Source organism: Nelumbo lutea, chromosome 3 (genome assembly GCF_056320005.1).
Source record: "Nelumbo lutea isolate HS-2025 chromosome 3, American lotus-T2T, whole genome shotgun sequence".
Taxonomy (NCBI): domain Eukaryota; kingdom Viridiplantae; phylum Streptophyta; class Magnoliopsida; order Proteales; family Nelumbonaceae; genus Nelumbo; species Nelumbo lutea.
Window position 1 is genome coordinate 44,892,152 of NC_142686.1, and position 21,338 is coordinate 44,913,489.

Genomic DNA, 21,338 nt, shown 5'->3' on the forward strand with positions numbered 1-21,338 from the left:
AGGGGTACAAGTCGGGCCGGGCTAGACCGGGTTGAGGTCAACCCTAACCCAACCCATAGTTGGGTTAGGTTGGGGCATCGACTATAAGATTTCACACGGTATCTTACATGGTTCTTTTCATACCATTCTGGTACATCTCGCTAGGGTTTTCTCAGGTTTAAGCTTTCGCTATCACATCGGAGCATCCGCTGCTCCGCCCCCTATCAGCTCCAGTCATGGCGACCCAAATGAGCAAAAAGAGAAAGGTTAGAATGAAGCATTAATCCTAATCCTAGTTTCAGAAAAATCCGTTCCTTTATGCGATCGATGTCCATTTGATTACAGTTTTCTCTGAATTGCCCCTCATTTATTAGAAACTTTGGATCCTGAGGCCTTGATGCGGCCTTATTTCATCTCCGTTCTTGTATTTACTTTTCTGTCATTTTGCAGTTCGTTGCAGATGGAGTTTTCTTTGCGGAACTCAACGAGGTTCTTACGCGAGAGCTCGCTGAGGATGGGTACTCGGGCGTTGAGGTTCGTGTAACTCCAATGCGCACTGAGATCATCATTCGAGCTACTAGAACACAGAACGTTCTTGGTATTATTTTTTCTCAATTTAATTTGATGGATTTGTATCTTCAATTTTGATTTAGTTTTGTTATTTTTATGTTTTTTGATTGATATTTAAAGCATATAGTATTTATCTTTTTAATACGTTTTTGTTCATTTTTCAGGCGAGAAGGGGAGAAGAATTAGGGAGTTGACATCTGTTGTTCAGAAAAGGTTCAAGTTTCCTGAGAACAGTGTAGAACTCTATGCTGAGAAGGTCAACAATAGAGGCCTTTGTGCTATTGCTCAGGCAGAGTCCCTACGATACAAGCTACTTGGCGGTCTTGCTGTTCGAAGGTATTCCACTTCTTTTCCGTTTGATCCTTAATGGTCCTTCTGTTTGCAGTGAAAATTCATTCGCAGTAGTACAAATGCATGGGAGTGCAAATGAGAAGAGTATAAACTGTGGTTATTTTTGCTTCATATTTTATGCTGTTTTATTTGCACTCTAAACAAATGCGGCTTTGTTTCCTTTTGTTGGTTATCTAAAGTTGTATTCTACTGTACGGATTGTTTTGCACTTAATGGTTGCATACACTAACCATGGTATCTGCCTTTATTCTGTATAACTACCATATTTGTCGTTTGATTTGTTCTTGCGTATTCTTCTTTTGTTGTTATCAAAAGAATTTAATTTTCGCATTTTTTGAGAAAAGTCCCAAACGGTAAATTGTTTTATGATTTTTCTGTCAATGTGCTACATGATTTGTGAAGCAAATCAAGAGCTTAATAAAAACAATGCATGGATAAGAGCAAGGTGGTAGTAGTAGGTGGTCAGTGGTCTATGTGCTAGGCATGGATCTGCTGATAATAAACGCAATTTGCATAAACCCCCAATTAATAATTTTTTGAAGAGCCTTCTTCCTTTCTTTAATTTTCTAGTATCAAATGACCAGTACTATTTAAAGGAATGATATTCATGGACAAGATTTATACTGGGGCATGGTCCTTCCAGAGTATGGTTCCTTCGGGTGTATCATGTATGGGGGTTGACAGTGTCAGCATGTTCTAGTGTATTTTTTTCAACCCTTTCTTGGGACTTGGGAGTTTATCTGCTGTATTTATTCTGTGTTATTTTAGTAAAAAAGTTTATGTAATTGTTACTACTCAAAAAAAAATTATCTGGAGTACTAAAACTTTTTGCTTCCACTCACTTGTACTTGCATTTGGCCATACTCTGCACGTGTATCATAGGCCTCTCTTAACTCCAATAGTTTTTGCCATGAGCTAGGGTGCATAAAGTAAAAGCTGTTCTATCAGGAGTGGCCAGACAACCATAGAGATGGATCCACAGGTGAATGGCTCAAATGTCACTCGTCTACCGATTTCATCTCACAGTTCCAGTATTCTGTTTTCTAAACAATGACATGATCTTTATTGATGAAAATATGGGAAACAGAAGCTTTACTGAAAGAAAAAGGGCTGGGGCTTAATTACAAGAGCTATTTTGATGGATAGCTTACATACGTTGGAGTATTCTTCCCCTTGGGGATCAAACATTATGAACTCACATGTGTTACAAAACTAGAAAATCACAAACCTACTTAATCCTTTAAAACGAATTCTGTCTATTTAGAGATAAATCCACAGGTGAATGGATTGGTGCACCACTCAAGGTGCCAAGGTGAAATAGGCTATGTTTTTTTTTTGACATAAAAGCCTAAATCCTATGGTAATTTCCTAGGTTTCAATGCAACCAGCCATCATCTTTCACTAATAATTACCAATAATTTTCATCAAATAAGTATAAATTTAAAACATAGTAAAACAACATATTCATTAAAAGAAAAGAAGGAAATGAATACTAAGAAAATATAGGGGCAATCCTCCCTATATTATATGGCACCTTTTTACAGAAAACAACTAAGTGCTTCGGCGAGGCAATCCTTCCTTGTGCCTTGCCTTGGTCAGGTTGATTGCCTAATATCCCATGGTCAGGTTGATCTTAGTATTTGGTTACAAAGGTACTACATAGGATATCAAATAAAGGAGTGGATGGCAAGGACACCCTTTATTGTGAGGATGTGTCCAAGTGACAACATTTTTGGTTAATGAGGATGATGGTGAGAAGGCCAATGTTTAAAATGTCAATGCCGGTGGAAATATCGGTCATGCAAATATAAGAAACATGCCAGAAATGTCAGAAATATTGTAAAAATTATAGACATGGTGGAAATATTGTAAAAATATGCAAAATATAGAATGGTATTTTATGAAATGATAAAAGAAACATAGGCACACCTTTTTAAATTATTATCTTGTTTCAAATTATAAACAAAGCTAAGATATCAAGGTTATAGACAAAAGAATATGTTCTGAAGTTTCCCTGTAAACCTTAAGATTCAGAGCTTCATGATAGAATTAGTTAAAGCAAATCTAAACTCATAGAAACTGTAAATGGTTGAAATAGGTCAACCAATAATCTACTACAGAAACAAAAACTATTATTTAACTTCATTTTTGAAATGAATATTGAACTAGCTCAAAGTTGTAATCATGTAAGTTAGGTGGACAATAACTTGTTAATTCACATATCTATGATATTGTCACCAACTTATGTTATAATACTCTCTTGTACTCAACATAGTACTTCTAGTGTTCACTAGGGAATATGTCGGTTCTAGTAAATTTTCATGTTGCTAGCCATGGAAGTGGAAATGGAAATAGTCATGGATACTATCTCTTGTACTCCACGTAGGTCTAGTAGTTTTCATTGGGGAAATGTCGATTCTAAAATTTCGTGCCACTACCCATGGGAATGGAAACATGTGGAAATATTAGGGAAGTTGGGACATTTTAAACCATGGAGAAGGGTAAAAGACCTGGGTGATGAGGAGGCCTGTGGAAGAATCATTAATGAAAGAAACTTGTGAGCAAGGTATTGAGAAGATCAAAGCAAAGAAACTTTGCAAAAAACATAAAAATAAGTTTCTTTTTTATTATATGTAAAAGGGAAATTTTGTGGAGAAAAGAGATGGCAGGTTTTTAATAATGTGACTTATTTACAGTGGCGCATGGATACTGCATCTTTGGAGGGTCTTGCAAGTTGATGCCATTGAACTCCAAAATATGTGTTAGACTCAACTACGTGCAAATCTAGCGGATTTACGAAAGTTTGCAATACATCAACTCCACAAAATTATGAATCCTCACTTATAAATGCTTTCTATGTAACAGTGATTCAACCATTTAAACTGTCCAATAGAGGACTCTAGTATTTGTATTTCCCAAATTGCATTTAATTTATTACCCATTATTTATTGGATCTTTTCCAATTAACATTGATATTAGGAAAACAATAAAAAATAACTAGAGATGTCAATTTGGGAAATAGGGCGCAGACAAAGGCTGTGAGTTTAACTTGCCACTGTAGATTGTAGCTTCTTAACTATTAAAGTTATTATTATTTGTACAGATATATGAATTTTAAATGTAGTATTAAAATATTATGATATACAATATATAATATATTATTATAAAAGTTATTATTACTGGTTAATTTCAGAATCTGATTCCCATGTCCAATGTCCATTCAACATTGCTTGTTTGGCTTGCTTGATTGCCTCAAATCTTAAGTGTGTTATTTTGTGGTCTAATTGATTGGGTATTTATTCTCTCATTTTAGGGCTTGCTATGGTGTCTTGCGCTTCATCATGGAAAGCGGTGCAAAGGGATGTGAGGTAAGTTCATTGGTGGCAGTAAATGTTATAATGTTCTATTGGTTTTTTCACTAATAAATTGTTGAAACTAAATGAAATCAGTGTCTTATTTAAATGCTGCTTTTGAGGTACTCCAAACCAGGGGTTGTGTCTCAACCATACAAGGCTTGAATGGGAGTTTCTTTTGTTTTTAGGTCATAGTGAGTGGGAAGCTCCGTGCACAACGTGCCAAATCAATGAAATTCAAGGATGGTTATATGATCTCTTCTGGGCAGCCAGTTAAAGAATACATAGACTCAGCCGTAAGACATGTTTTACTTAGACAGGTCAGTTGAATATAGTTCTTTAGTTCCATCCATCGCATCTCTATTCGCCCATTTTATTAGGCCAAAGCCATAAACGCGAAGATGTACATAAATTTTGTTCACTTGTTAACAAGGTGTTAGTAAGAAATGGTTCTGTGCATACGCATTGATGTCAACCTTTGGGTAATGCAATTGCAGGGAGTTCTGGGGATAAAGGTGAAGATCATGTTGGATTGGGATCCCAAGGGGAAGCAGGGCCCGACAACCCCATTGCCGGATCTCGTCACCATCCACACCCCGAAAGAGGAAGAGGAGCTTATCAAGCCTGTCGTGACCAGGGAAGTTGAGGTTGCTTAATGAGTAGAGCTGTCTCTTGAATCGAGTGTGATTCATGATTGCGTAATGCGACTCAAGAATCAAGATATAATTTTTGGTGCATCGACTTTTATTAGATTTTCCTTCTTTTGAGTTCAAGCCAACGATTTATTCCAAAACACCAAAATTTTGTCAAGGATTATTTAGTTTACACGTTTCTGGTCCCTTTTCTTTATATTGTCAAGGATTTTTCATTTTTCAGTTCAAGCCACGATTTTCCTTCTACGACCACTTTTGTCGTGCCGCTTGCATGACTTCTGCCTTGCCAGGCATGACATGCTAGGGCTAGCGAGGGGAGGAGGCTCGGGTCCTGTTGGCCAACACGATGAAAATTCCTAATCAGTACGCTGAGCTTTTGGGGTTGTCTCGAGTCAGTCCCCAGACTTTAAAACGTGCCTTTGCAGTATTTGAAACTTTCAAAAATGTGTCTAATAGGTCCTGGCTGTTAACAGTTCGACAGTTATCTGGTCACATGATGACATGGTAGTGCTGATTCTCATAGATTTGAGCATCCCAACGGCCGTTGGATTGAGGGACTACACCTTTGTATCTGAAAGATTGGACCCTTTGTTGTTGGGATCATGGGTTGTGTTGTCCACCACAACTGTTGGAGTACTGTTCTTTGATGGCAAGACAATCTGATTAGAGTGGCTGCCCCAGTCCTTGAAGCGGTGGAGGCATCTACAACTACAACAACCTGGAGAGTCTGTAGCTATTTGGGTTCGCAACTACTTCAGCAGGACCATCCATGGAATTTCGTTCTCCTCCGCTTGGAAAGTTGACAAAGTCAGTCCTAATAAAATACCAATCCATGGCTCCAGCAGGACCATCCTCGGAATTTCGTCCTCCTCCGCATGGAAAGTTGACAAAGTCACAAAACACCAATCCATGGGCCATGGTTCCCTTTAATTGTGAAATTGAAAGAACAAAGGAACGCCGATCAATGTTTTAAAACCTAACAAGAAAAGATACTAGCTCAGCTCCCAGTCTTAATAAAACCAAAGGATAAACGACGGGGAAGTGTTTTTTTGACGGTTGTGCTCCTATTTTTAGTCCTCCCATTCAAGTTGCAAGTGGCGACATATGCATTTCATTTTCTAAATTTCCATTTGGTATATCTGATGGCTGAACAGAACCTTTCTGATACGTTCCAAAGAAGTGGCTTCAAAGATTCCAAATCCTAAAGCAAATCAAGAATCCCGGTAATGAAAAGTCCATTTGTACACAATCTTCATGGTGATTATCCTTTCTCCAGCTACCATTAAGTGCCTCGGAGATGAGAAGACCATATGCAATCTCTCTTCATCAACCAGGCCTTTCAATGATACTCGTAAACCGACGACCCGATCCGATAATCTCGGATTTGGATGAGGTAAATATCGGATTTAATTCGGATGGCAGAAGTAGAACCCGATTATATTTATAAATATAAATATATTTTATATTATATACTTTTATACATTAATTACATAGATAAAATCTTTTAGGGGTAAATGAGAAAATCTGTTCCTCAAACCCCTAGTTGGCCAGCCCTAAAATCCTAAACTAAGGCTGTCAACGGGTTGGTTTTGAGTTGGAATCAGGTAGAACCGGACCTGGAACCGATAGGAGAACTCATGGACCCGGAACCAATCCAGACCCTATAGGGTTTGTAATTCTAGACCAAGAACCAAACTGATCGGTTCTTTGGACAATTGGGTCCAACCCGACCCAATTTTGATATGTAAGCTAATAATACCCCTACTAAAAAATGCAATAAAAACCCTATAAAAACCTAAAATGCAACAAAAACCCTACTAAAAAGGAAACTGATAAAAAACAATAATAACTGTATCGATGTATATAGTATATATAGGGGTTGGGTGAGGTCCAAATCAGTTCGGGACAAGGCAGACCTGGTTCTGACCCGATAATAATCGATTTTTTTTTAAGAACCGGAATCGACCCATCAGGACAAGTTTTGGAACCAAAACCACCCCAATCGGTCCGACTCCACTGGGTCTATCAGGTCTGACCCAACCCATTGCCAGCCCTATCCTAAACCCTCTCTCAACATTTCAACAATTGACATTTTCTTCTCACTTCTCTTCTCTTTTTGTCGCCTAACTCGCCTTGCCATTTACCAAGTTGTTGTCGTTCTCTCCTCTCTCAACTCTCACTTTCTACAACAACCAAGTTGTCATTGTTTTTTTTTTCTAGCCATCGTCATTCTTTTCTCGCCTAGGTTTTCTTCTTGACCATAGAGCTCTCATGTATTGTTTTCTTCTTGACCATAGGTTTTTATTTGTTTTGAATAAATTATAGATTATTTCAAATTTTTTGAAATAAAAATTTAAATTTTACAAAAGACAGAATTGCTTCAAAACTTTTGAGTAAAAATTATTGATTATAGATTTTGTTTTAATGATATTACATTCAGCAATTGTGACCATTCAACTGCTGAAATAGGTAGCTTCAGTCGGAGTCAGATTAAAATCCAAAATCTAAAAAATCCCGTCAGATTCGAACTCGAATTTCCTATAAATAATCCGATCGGATTTCGGATCAAAGTCGGACGCAGCCAACAACATATTGAATTGAACTCGGATTTAGATGAATTCGATACGATGACAGGCCTATCAACAACATTGTCAACATAGAATATTAAGACAACTTTAAAGAGAATGGTGCTCAAATAAGCCCATGTAGAGAATGGTACTCTAAGAACAACACCAGCATACTAAGCCATTGTGGCTCTAAGAGGTCCACATGACTGGCCCTTCCCCCACATTACAAAATATAATGTTGTTATGCCACCATTGATTATAGAAGGCATCACCTGTGTATTGGCCAGAGGCCTTCTCTTCCCAAGGCCTTTGCAATAGGAATGGCAATGGGGTGGGTTCGGGGCGAGGATCATATTCCCCGTCCCCAACCCCGATTATGAAATTAACTCCCATTCTTGTCCCCAATCCCCATCGAGGATAAAATTTGTCCTCCATCCCTGATCCTCGATGGGGATGGGTTCCCTACGGAGACCCGAATCCTTGATTTTTTTTAAATAACAGTGTTTTTTTGAAAAATAAATTTATTTAAAATAAATAAAAAAAATTTAATTATAAATAATGTTTTAAATATATTTTGATATATAGAAATAATATACTAATATATACAATTAGGGTCGGGGTGAGGCAAGGACCTCAATCCCCATCCCCGACCCCAATCAGAGATTCCTATTAATCTCCATTCCCGCCCCGCCAAAACAATCCCCATCCCCGACTCCATCGGATCGGGGAAGTCGGGTCCCCGTCGGGGATGGGGAAATTTTCCATCTCTACTTTGCATAGCCACAACTGAAGCTCCATGCTCAGATAAATAGTGGTACATGGAGTAAACTGACCATATTCTCATTAAGTCTCCAATAATGTGGATTATCTGCAATGGAGTATGCCTGAACAAATCAAAATGAGAAGTTCCCCAGTGTTCAGAGATCGGCCTTGGAGACATCATCTTTGTGATTTCTTGGAACATTCAGATTTCTTAATTCTGTTGTTCGCCTTCTTGTGTTGTGTCTTTCCAAATCGCAATCGAAAGTTGAAGTCCCGATGGGCTTAGTATCTCTCGGAACAAAAGAGTTGAGTTAGTTTAAAGCGTAGAAGTGGGAGATAATGAATAGTGCCTTCAGTCTCAAGGTAGAAGACAATGAAAATTGTATTGTCTTCTATCAAAGGGTAATTTTGATTTTTCCAAAATTTAACTGACGGACTGTTAATGATAGGGACCTATTAGACACATTTTGAAAGTTTGGGGTACTGTAGAGACACATTTTAAAGTTTGGGGACTGACTTGAGACAATCCCTAAACTTTAGGGTACTGATAAGAAATTATCCCTTTTTTATGAAGTAAAGATTGAAAGAAAAAAATGATGAAAATTAAAATATATATATTAAACAATAAATTAAAAATAATCTTAAAATTTTAATTTATGATTTTAAATGTATAGTATCAAGGTTTTTGAACAGCCATTGATCTGGATGGTCAAACCGTTTGAACTAAAAATTGGTCATAGCCATTTAGGCAAAAATTATTGAAATGGTTAGAGAATTTCTGACCCAGATAGTTGAATTGCTAAATTGTTCGAGTTGGACAATGGTTCGTGATTTAATAAAAAGTTTATTCAATTTTTTTAAAGGAAGCATTAGCAGAGAAGTGGAGTTTGAGAGATGGGGGAGACATTAAGGTGAGATCTCATATCTGAAATCACTTTGACGAGAGAGAGATCTGAAAGGGTTAGGGAAGAAATGTTGTCGTTGTCATTTTTGTTGCTGCCGCCATTGTCATTATATCATTGCTATCGTCAATGAATATCATCTTCTTCATTTCTTTCTCAATGGACAAACACTTTTCTCATATCTTCAATGTAAATGTTAAATTTGTGAAACTACTTGAAGCTTTCGATTCAGATGGTTGAACCATTAACTCAGAAATTGGTGGAAACCTTGTATAAAATTGCTCATTTACGAAATAATAAAATGAAATTAAAATAAAAATAGGCCTGGCTCGGGCTTAGATTTTGTCAAAATTCTAATGGGTCTGGCCCGAAGCCCAAAGCCTGAGTCCAATACAGTGTAAAATTGGGGCCGAAGCCCGGCCCGTGAACAGGTCTACCTATGGGTAGTACTGTCATGTGGGCTTTACCCCTCGGGCCCAACTTGGCTTAATTGTTGGGGTGCACAGCACATCATTGCAAATCGTAAGCCATGCTGGAGCAGCCCAGCCATTTTATGCCTATACTTCTATTATCTTTTATTCTTTTTTTCAAAATATATGTGATAGAGATAAGGATAACGGCACTGCTATAGATAAGGCCATGCACCAAAGAGTTGTCAAGAATCCAAACACTTTGTTATCCTAATCGCTTCTCTTCCATATCTTGTAAATAGTTTATTTCATCCTGTATTCTATTGACAGTAAATAACTTACAGCTGTACACATGTAACTCAAATATAAATACTCAAAAGACTCTCAACTAGAGTCATCAATTTTTATTCTTCCCTCAATCTGTTTTGTTCTTCATGGTATTAGAGCCATCTACGGCCATGACTTCCTCTGCTACCTCTCAAACTTCTAACACCACTATTGCTAATCTCAGTCTCCCAGCAATAGTTGCACACCTAATCTCTGTTAACCTATATTGTACAAACTATCTTTTTGTGGTAGTCACTGTTCACTGCAACATTGAAGGGATTTAAGGCTCTCGGGTATGTTGATGGGAAAACCAAAGCACCAACCAAGTTTCTCAACTCAACTGGATCCGGTGATTCAACTGATCTAAATCTAGAATACATACTCTAGGAGCAACAAGACCAACTGATTCTAAGTTGGATTTTATCATCTCTCATTGAGGGCGTACTTCCTCAAGTTATTGGCCATACCACCGCTAGAGGAGTATGGGAAGCTTTATCGAGGCTCTCACTCTAGGGCTCGCATTATGCAGCTCAGATTTGAACTCATGCATCTCTAGAAAGGAACTGCAAGCATGGCAGATTATCTTCAGAAAGCCAAGATACTTTCTGACAACTTGGCGGCTATTGGTGAGTTCATTATAGATTCGGAATTGATTCAATATGTTTTAGGAGGATTGGGTCTAGATTATGAATCTCTTCTAACCAGTCTTGTTCTAAGACTTGAAGACTACACATGTGATGAAATTCAAGCTCTTCTCTCTAATCATGAACTTCGAATGGAGCAATCAAAGCTTCTTGATCTACTCTTTATAGGTCTCCTACTCCTAAAACTGTTGTTGACAAGAACAAGAACAAAACTAATAGAGAACATAAGCTGAATCCCTACCAAGGAGTCAAGTGTCAAATTTGTCTCAAACCAAATCATATTGCCTACAAATGCAAAGCACATTTTGATAAAAATTCCAAATAGGAGAGGTCATAAGGCAACTATGCTGGTGGTAATGGCTCAGCCTACACTACAAGCACTACATCATTCATTGACAGTAGTTGATACCCTGACTTAGGTGCCAGCCATCACATAACATCTAACCTTGAGAACCTATCTCTGCACTCTGAATATGATGGTCCCAATTAGATTAAGATTGGTAATGGAGCAGGTTTGGGCATTAAACACATTGGTTCTTCTACATTATTTTCATTCTCTAGAAAATTTTCTCTTCATAATATCTTACATGTCCCTGAAATCGATAAAAATCCATTATTTGTTGCCAAGCTTGCAAGGGATAATAACTGCTACTTTGAATTCTATCCCTTTGGTTTTATTGTGAAGGATCTACAAACAAAGAACATACTTCTGAAAGGACCAGTTGAGGAAGGAACCTATAAATTGCAAGTTCATTCCAAGGGAGTAGTAAATGATAATAGCTTTGGTTCAACATTTTTATGTGAACGAACTTCATCAAATAATTGGCATGCTCGGCTCAGGTATCCTGCAACACCAATCGTTAGATACATCATGCACAGATTTCAACTTCCAGTCTCTTCTTGTCATTTTGATTTTTGTTCATCTTGTCCACTTGGAAGGCACATAAGTTACCTTTTGCTTCTAGTAGGAGCACATATTCTGCTCCACTGGACTAAATCTATTCAGACTTATGGGGACTTGCCCCAATTTCTTTAGTACATGGATATAAATATTATATTGTTTTTACTGATGCATTCAGTCATTTTCAATGGATCTTTCCTCTCTATAAGAAATCTGATGCCTTGAATGCCTTCCTGCTATTTAAAGCAAAAGTGGAGAATTTGTTTAACACTGCCATCAAACAATTTCAAACTGATGGTGGATGAGAATTCAAAGTATTTAAGCCTCTCATTGATAAGTACGGTATCATTCAACGTGTGTCATGCCCACACACAGAGGAGCAAAATGGTTTTGCAGAACATAGACATCATCAAATTGTTGAGACTGGTCTAACATTACTTGCTCATGCCTCGGTACCTACTAAGTACTGGTGGGAAGCTTTCCACTTAGTTGTGTATCTTGCTAATCGCTTGCCTACCAAGCTTCTTCAGATGAAAAGTCCGATGAAAGTTTTGTTTGGAATTACACCAAATTACAAAGAATTAAAAAATATTTGGGTGTGAATGTTTTCCTTTAGTTCGACCATACAATGGTCACAAGCTTCAATACCGCTCTGTAAGTTGTGTTTTTCTGGGTTATTATGATTCCTATCGTAGCTATAAATGTCCTAATCTTGCTTCAGGTCAAACTTATATTTCTCGCCATGTCAAATTACAAAGAATTAAAAAATATTTGGGTGTGAATGTTTTCCTTTAGTTCGACCATACAATGGTCACAAGCTTCAATACCGCTCTGTAAGTTGTGTTTTTCTGGGTTATTATGATTCCTATCGTAGCTATAAATGTCCTAATCTTGCTTCAGGTCAAACTTATATTTCTCGCCATGTCATATTCAATGAAAGTTCCTTTCCATTCATAGTGAATAATGTGTGTAAAGACAATGCAATGATATAACAGTTAGCTCCTACTTCAAGCTATATTAGACCACTACCCACTATGGTTCCCATTCTAGTTATAAATTCAACTGGATCCACTCACACTGCTGATGCATCAAATCGTATAGTTGAATCTAAACCCATCATAAATCAGCATAACTCTCCTCCAGTGCTTCCACACCTCCAACAACAGTTGTCACGACCTCCACACTTAATGTCCATCCAATGGTAAACAAAAGCAAAGCAAGAATCTTTAAGCCAAAGACCTATACTACCTCCACTTCCCACCCTCTTCCCATGGATGCAGAACCGAGTTGCTTCCGCAAGGCTCTACAAGATCCCAAATGGAAGGCAGCTATGCAAGATGAATTTGAGGCATTGCAATGTACAATACTTGGGTTTTAGTTCCCCGACAATCTCATATGAACATAATTGGTTGCAAATGAGTATTTCGTCTCAAGTACAATCCTGATGGCTCCATCGCAAGGCACAAGGCACGTCTTGTTGGTTGTTGCCAAAGGATACAGTCAACGTGAAAGACTTGACTATGAAGAAACATTCAGCCCATTGGTTAAACCTACCACTATCCAAGTTATTCTCTTCCTTGTTTTCTCTAAGGGTTGGTGTATTCGTCAACTAGATGTCCAAAATGCATTTTTGCATGGGTCTCTTGAAGATGATGTGTTTATGTCTCAACCACCCGGCTTCATTGACTCCACCAACCCTACCCATGTTTGTCATCTCAAGAAGTCACTCTATGGCTTAAAGCAAGCACCACGTGCATGGTACTCCAAGTTATATGGTTTCCTCCTTGAAAATGGCTTTATGGCTTCAAAGTCTGATTCATCTCTCTTTATTTTTCTACAAGGGAGTATCATGCTCTATGCTCTCGTCTATGTAGATGACATCATCCTCACAAGCTCCCATCCATCTTTGTTAGATGATCTTGTTCTAAAAATGAGCTCTACATTTTCTGTCAAAGATTTGGGGCCTCTTCATTTCTTCCTTGGCCTAGAGGTGTGTCACACTCCCAAGGGCGTGTTTCTTTCTGGTATGATTGATGCTAAATTAACCTCTACACCCATGGCATCATCAAGTAAACTCAGCAAGACGGTCACACTCTCTCTGATCCCTCTCTCTACCAAAGTGTTGTAGGAGCACTATAGTATCTTACCTTTACTAGGCCTGATATAGCCTTTGCAGTAAATAAAATGTGCTAATTTCTTCACTCTCCAATTGATGTTCATGGGCAACTATGAAGCACATACTGTACTATCTCAAAGGCACTCCATCACATGGCTTGCTACTCCATTCCTCTTCCTTGCGTCTGCACGCATTTTCTGATGCAGATTGGGTTGGATACCCTAATGGTCGGCGTTTGCAGGGTGGCTTTTGTATATATATGGGACCAAACTTGATCTCCTGGTCATCTCGCAAGCAATCTACTATATGACGGTCTAGCATCAAATTTGAGCATATGAGCCTTGCATTAGCTACCTCTGAACTAATTTGGCTATGTTCTTTTCTATGCGAGATTGGAGTTTCTCTTGTCTCTCCACATGTTCTATGGTGTGACAACTTGGGTGCAACGTTTCTTACTTCCAATCCAATCTTCCATGCACGTATGAGACACATAGAAATAGATTTTCATTTCGTATGAGAACAAGTGGCTCAGAAGCTTCTTGAAGTCAAGTTTATCTCCTTAAGTGATCAAAATGCTGACATCCTAACCAAGCTCTTGGTCTTACTCCTTTTTTTGTTCTTCAGTCCAAGTTAACTATATTACCCCCAGTCAACTTGCGGGGGGATGATAGAGATAAGGATAATGGCACTGCTACAGATAAGGTTGTGCACCAAAGTGTCATCAAGAATCCAAACACTCTGTTATCCTAACCGCTTCTCTTCCATATCTTGTACATAGTTTATTTCATCCAGTATTCTATTGACAGTAAATAAGTTACAGCTGTACACATGTAACTCAAATGTAAATACTCAAAAGACTCTCAACTAGAGCCATCAGTTTTTATTCTTCCCTCAACCTGTTTTGTTCAATATTTAATGTGGTCAAAGCCGGACAATTACCCCATTGAGTTTAAAAAAAAAAAACATTATATACTTATGGAACTTATGAATAAATTTATATTTTATAATAGGGATCAAATAAAATTTGATTTCTTAGTTTCCACTTTTAAGATATTGGTTATAAATTTTTCCGATATCATAGCCAAAACTCTACAATGTGATACAACAATACCAATTGGCATGTTTTGAATGGATGAGCACCAACACCATTCCACCCCTGCCGCATGCCAGTCTCCATGGAAATGGAAAACCTTTCTTAGACCTAAACTATATCTTTGATCCCTTATGACAAACAAAAATCTTTGCCTACCTCGAGAGGCCAAGAGCCCAAGAGAAGATCATGTTTTGAGCATAAACTGGATCATAGGGGTGTAAATCTGATGACATAAAAATATAGAAATAGATACAAAGAATGAAAGCAAAAATAAATAAATAAATAAGATTCACATGATTCAACTAATAAGTCCACAAAGATGATAATAATAATATGGTAATAATGCCAAGAGTGTAGGAAACTAGGAATCATCGAATCACGAATCATCCCGAAAACAAAAAAGAAGCTTCATTCTCAATAATGCCACTCTCTGCAGAGCGTGTTCTTTTCAAGAGAGTACCCTCCCCGATAATAGATGCTTTTCGTTTTTTTTTTTTTTTCTTCTTATAAAATTTGTTCCTACTTAAAACCTAAAACCCAAAACCCCAATAGAAAGACAGTTTTTTTTTCTTCCTTTTCTTTTCTTTGCTTTGGTTACATTAAAGATTTGGAGTTTCATTTTCAAAACCAAAAACAAAGACAACCCCCTAAATACATGTACCTGAGTTGTAACCCACACTACATCAGTAATCAGTTAGTACATGCTTTGTGGATTTAACACATTTTGCCAACGTATAGAAAGAAAGAAATGGCAAAATTTGTTTGAGTACGTAAGGAAAGAAATGTCAAAAGTTCTCACAGATGGAGATTAATATTGAGATGAGGGAAGAGTTTTTAATCATTCTAGTGAAGGGACATTAGAGATATTCTAATCTAAGGCATCATAGTGGATGTTAAACTTCAGCCTTATCATTTAATAAATCTATTACAAATCATGGTTTTTAAAGCCGATCCGGAGACCAAACCGGTCAGGGGCCCGGTTACCGGGTCGAACGGTCCGACCATTTGAACCGAACGGTTGGTCCATTCTGACAAAAAAATAAAAAAATGATCAAAACCGTTTGAACGATTCAAACAGTTAACCACCTGGGTCAGCGATTTGCTGACCAAAATCAACGGTTTTTGAAGAAAATCTGGTTTTGGGGAAAACCGAAATCAGTCACCTAACCTGTTCCCAGTTTTTCAGGTCCGACCGTCTGATCCGGTCCTGCTTTGAAAACCATGTTTCAAATCCCTAGGGCTCTATCTACCTGCATTAAAATGAAGGAAAATAAATGATTTCCTGAAAAATTGAAGTTGCTATTTTACAAAGTCTGTTTGCATGTGAAAAATGGCTGTGGAAAACATTTCTTAGAAAGGAAGTACTAGCTATAGCCATTTAGGAAATTGACTTGTAGTTTTCTCAAATCATTTTCCAAACAGAGATTGATCCTCTTGATTCATATCTTGCAGTAATTGTATATTTCTCAAATACAAGGGATATGATTCATTTTGCTATGGAAAATTGATTTCCCAAGGAGAACATTCATTCTATGCGCAACCAAACACATCCTAAAAAGGTAAAATGAAGAATTCGTTTGTTGGATGAGATTCTATAAAAAGGAAGAATATATTATGATAATCACCAAAAACACTAGGCCCAAGTTAACAGAAGCTGATCGTTTCCTGTAACAATTTCTTTTCTTATACAACTTCTCTTTAACAGTTGCTAATTGTCCTCAAACATGTTATCAAAATAACATACAATGAACAGCTTCAGAAACCTGTCAAAACAGAAATTGCTTCAGAAACTTTCTGAAACAGCAGTAAAAATCTTTTACTCTATAGTCCTTGCTCACTGGTTCTCTTCTTCCGTGTCATCTGTGGCCAAAAGATGATTAAGTGCAATTCTTGGCTTTTTCGTTTTTGATGCATTTTCTTCAATCTCAGCTTCTTCAGAGTTTCGTGCCTCCTTCTTGTCCTTGCTGTCTTCGTTGTCATGCTTGGCTTTAGCTTCACTGTCAGAACCTACCACCTCATCTTTTATTGATCCCTTTGAGGTAGATTGTTCAGCTTTCCCTTTTTCTGTCAGATCCTTACCTTTCTTTGACAATTCTTCACATTCTGCCAGAAATAAGCGTATTTCCTCTGTGTTTGCAAGATCAATAGGGGTTTTCCCTGCTTTTGTCTTAGCACTCAGACTTGCACCTTTCCTTGCCAAATATTTGACAAGTTCCATGTGAGATCCCTGAACTGCATAATGAAGGGGTGTCAGACCCTTGCGGTTGGAAGCTTTGATAGAAATCCCTGATGAGAGAAGCACTCGGACCACTTCCAGATGACCCTTTTGAGCAGCAAAGTGAATTGCACCCATGTCATCCATGGCTGCAGCACCAACATCAGCCTTGTGCTTGCAGAGATAACTCACCACCTCTGTCTGCCCAGACCATGCAGCTAAATGCAGTCTTGGATAGAAATCACCATTGTCAAGGAAACAATAATGACAAAAAGGAAGTTCTAGGTCAGTACTATCACAAATATCCATCTAACGATCTAAGAGTGTATTGAAAACAAATGAGTTTCAAATTTCCTTGATTCTTTCCTCTCTGCCATTCATCCAAGGCTCCAATCCCATTCAAGAGACCCAGGTGTGGGGGATATTATCATGACCATTCTACTGGTCAAATGACAAGTAGTGTGAAAAGGAATTCTTTCTGTCTGCTGAGGAGTGCTTTAGCTATGAAGATTGCATCTATTATCAATAAATTCAATGCAGAGTTTTGAAAACCAACAATGGAGGCAACACTACATTTAGAGTTTTAAATCACCACCAATCTTCAATATAAATTCAGATGATCGATATTTAATTATTTATGTTAACCTAGTTCTTTCTCTTACCATCCTTTCTTTCTGGTTGTTTTTCTCTTTTCATCCCTTCCTTTTGTCTTTAATAATTATTTATACATACAATGAAGAAAACTGAGATTGCCTGTTGGTTTCTACCATGCCACCCACCTATTTGTCTAGGTTACCATGTAAAAAGAAATGCTTAATTTGTTGAAATCTGTCATGTCTACTGGTCAAATTCAGAAACCCTGATAAGCATGCCCCGCATTGAATTTTTTCAAGGTCACACCATATCCATGTTTTTAACTGCAACACTTGAATCAAAACCATTCTTTTTTTTTATCAGAAATGGTAACTTCATTAAAGATAATTGCATCCTTAATAGCTGGATTAACCATGGTTGTCATATGTAGGATTAGGATGGCTTTTAATCCAAGGGCCTGTTTGTTTCCTCTTAACTCTTATCTCTTAACAGGAATCTTTTAAATTTAAGAGAAAAATGATTGTCCGTTTCCTCTTATCTCTTATCTCTTAAAGTGCAATCATACAAATTTTTGTTTTCCAATGATACCCTCAAAAAGACAAACAAAAACTCTAATATATGGGGTCAAAATAGATATTTGATCATTTTCAGAATTCAGAATTCAGAGTTCAGAACAACATTCTTTGCATTCAGAGTTCAGAGGAAAGAAAAGTTTACCAATACCAATATACCTCTTAATGTAATTATTGCACTTTCAGATGTCAGATTTCAGAGCAAACGAACAGGCCCCAAGTTCCTTGGATAGTAGATTAAACTAACTTACTTTAGAATATAGAACAGCTTACTTCTATCTCCAAGTTAGGTAGTTTACCTAACTTTGATAAGCTATAGGTGACTCTTGGCTAAAGATAGAAAGTCAATTGGTGAATTTTTTATAAAGCTTTGTTTATTCTGATGTCAGTTAATTCTGGTTTACAACTTAGCCATGCACTATTTTTATTTAAATTATCAGCATGAGAAATTAATATGTACTTTTATTGATAAATAAATAAATTAATATGTACTATCATATGTTAAGGTCAAATTATCACTGAACTTCTAGTTATTTCAGTTACAGTTTCTAATTGTTGAAGGGGTCATTACTAGGTGTAATGATAACATCTCAGGCTGACAAGGCAAGGTGCCAACCAGCTGGTTGGTAAGGTCTCCTACTGGTCGTAGCAGAGACTTGGGATCAAATCCCGCCTGCACCTGGGTTGGGGGATGAGCTACCCCACATTGTGTAATGGCCTTTTTTCTCTAAATGTTGAACTGATGTTTTTTATCTCAATAATTTTCAGATCGTCTCACTTAGCAATAGATTGAGTTTAGGAAGACACTTATGGATATGCTTTGGTAGGAAAGACAGATAGTTCTGATAGAATATGATGGAAATGACACTGGTCAGCAGATTGTTAAGATGATGAACTATGAAAAGTTGTTACTAGATTAAACTTACTTAAAAAAAAAACGGTTTTGATGCAAGGTATCAATGATAAAAAACATGGATACAAGGTTATCATAAATGGTGACCTTTTCAAAATGGGGCATGCTTATCAGGGTTTCTGAATTTGTCCGGTAGACATGACAGCTTTCTACAAATCAAGCATTTCTATTTACATGGTAACTTAGACAAATAGGTGGATGGCATGGTAGAAACCAACAGGCGATCTCAGTTTTGTTCATTGTATGTATAAATAATTATTACTAGATTAAGCACTAAACCATCTAAGGCTGGGTAGAGCAGAGTAAGAATTAAGTAAAAAGGTTGAGAAAAATATGCTTCTTTTTCTTTCTTGATAGGTAAAGATGATACAGAAAACCTATTGTATCAGCATAATCTAAAGAATCTCTCCTTGAGAACAAGGCCATGGGTAATCCAACATTGGTAACTGTGTGCATATCCTTTATACATACTGTGTATATCTCATTAAATTTGGTCTACCTGTGATATGTGTAACCATGATACAACTATATATGTATATTTCTCAAGTTTAGATGGAATGTTTATAGCATGCGATAATGTAGTGCATTTTTCTATATGTCCTAACCTAATGCCAAGAGACATCTACTCCTAATGAAAATGAATGACAATTACTTCAATCTTCTACAATGCGCAGATTAAGCAGATTAACAGTGAAAATTCCTTCCATAATGCCTTGATAAAACTTTCCATTACTAACCTAAGTCCAGAGTTTCAATTTTAGCAGTATTAAATCATTTAGAACAGGAAAACTTGTTGGGATTTCAAAATAATAAAAGAGAATTAGTTTGAGATTCATATTAGGGAAAACATCAAATTCTTCAAAGTAATCATACAATAGATATGGTCACACATTCATGTCCCAAAACATTTAGATAGAAAATAGGTAGCACTAGCTACCAGCCCTATGGGACACAGTGAATTACTGCAAGCTTAGAGAGCAGTACCAACCATCAGTTTTAAAGGTCAAGCTGATTTAAAAATTACAGCTTTCCTTTATAATGAAGAAACATGACACCGAACAAGTATGAATGGTTTAAACATAAGACAATTGATCACTCAAAACCCAAGAAGTGAACTACGGGCATGAGTAATAAACGAATTAATATCCTACAAAGAATCAAACATACTTTCAACAAAAAAAAAACTCTGTAGAGGTTTCCTGTAGGACACAGCTGCAACTTCGTTGTGACCTAGAAACTGACATCGAAAAACAATAACAACCACAAGCAACAATTCTTTTCCAGAATGGTCATCCTGACGTCCACCTCAAGAAAACAAGAAATAATCGACTGAACTCAAATGAAATCCAATCTTGAATTTCAGGCAGTTGAGTAAATGACGGAAAGAAGCCAATCCTTCAACTTGGGCAGAAAACCAGAAAAACCTAGGTGCCAATTTTTCTAGAAATAACAGATATTATCATTTTAACAAAGCAGAGTCACCACAAAAAGCCAAGCAATCCAACGTAGGCTCCAACCCAGAAAACGAAAGAAAAAAGAAAAATAAAAAATGCGAGATTCTCCGGAGAGATGAAACTCCAGATGCATAGAAGTAAGGATACGGAGTTCTCGAATGCTTATCTCTTGAATTGATGGCTAAAGGGTTAGAACAGCAGATGGATTGAACGGCGTGCAGGTCTCCGGATCTTGCGGCGGTATGAAGATCTTCACCTGAATTTGAATCCTTCCGAGGATTTCCCATTCTTCCCAGCTCGGACTACAGTCTACAGAGACTCGAGGAAACAAAGCCCTCTATTTGTCCACTGCTTTGGCAACGGTCGGGTTTAGTTTTCGTTTAGGCCAGGCCGATTAGATTTAGATCAGCCAAGATAGCAATGGATGGTTCGGATCAGTCATCAATCTCTAGTTGGACGGTTCAGATTCCATGGCTCTTAGAGTATATAGCTCATCTACAATCAATGCTTGTAACTATTTGCAGAGTGAGGTGAGTAGCTGCTTGCTTCTTCACTTCTGTTCCCGCCAAAACATAAGAACGAAACTGCAACGGCGATCAATGTATTGAACCGGCATATCAGAGAACTAGGGTTTCGTGTTGTCAACCGTTAAAAATGGCTGTGTACAAATGGATCCCGTCCAAAGGAGGTCTTATGTTTCTGTATAATTCTTTTTGTTTATAATTATATGTTGCAATGGAAGATCCCTAGTCCTTCTGTTTCTGTATAATCATTTTATTTTGTTTTCTTTATTCCATTTTTTTATCTTTGCAATTTTTTTAGGAATAGTGAATCGTAGGTGGAGGTGTTAATAAATATAATCCAAAAAATTAATAAAATTTCAGGATTTGAAGTCGGAGGACTCAGAGCAATCATAAATGTAAGTAAGTGTTTGGCATCCGTGCTGGGAATACCATACCGTG

The 21,338-nt window shown here is 37.3% G+C and overlaps 2 protein-coding genes and 1 non-coding gene across 3 annotated transcripts; 2 read left to right on the plus strand and 1 right to left on the minus strand.

Annotated features, from left to right (window-relative positions):
* Positions 1-90: 90 nt before the first annotated feature.
* Positions 91-5,080, plus strand: LOC148864632 (small ribosomal subunit protein uS3x). The gene is made up of 6 exons (XM_088977519.1): positions 91-245; positions 430-577; positions 714-885; positions 4,214-4,268; positions 4,442-4,573; positions 4,751-5,080. Exons 1-6 carry the CDS (start codon positions 216-218, stop codon positions 4,907-4,909), a joined length of 696 nt encoding a protein of 231 aa, XP_088833645.1. The 5' UTR covers positions 91-215; the 3' UTR covers positions 4,910-5,080.
* LOC148864633 (small nucleolar RNA snoR143) lies at positions 1,766-1,928 on the plus strand. Its single transcript, XR_016111755.1, has one exon. It is a non-coding gene; the product is annotated as a small nucleolar RNA snoR143 (small nucleolar RNA).
* An 11,138-nt stretch (positions 5,081-16,218) lies between the features above and the next one.
* Positions 16,219-21,077, minus strand: LOC148864634 (Ankyrin repeat family protein). Its single transcript, XM_088981347.1, has 2 exons — positions 20,524-21,077; positions 16,219-17,072 (listed from the first exon to the last, which is right to left on the minus strand). The coding sequence occupies exons 1-2, from the start codon at positions 20,661-20,663 to the stop codon at positions 16,463-16,465; spliced, it is 750 nt and encodes a 249-aa protein (XP_088837473.1). The 5' UTR covers positions 20,664-21,077; the 3' UTR covers positions 16,219-16,462.
* Positions 21,078-21,338: the final 261 nt, after the last annotated feature.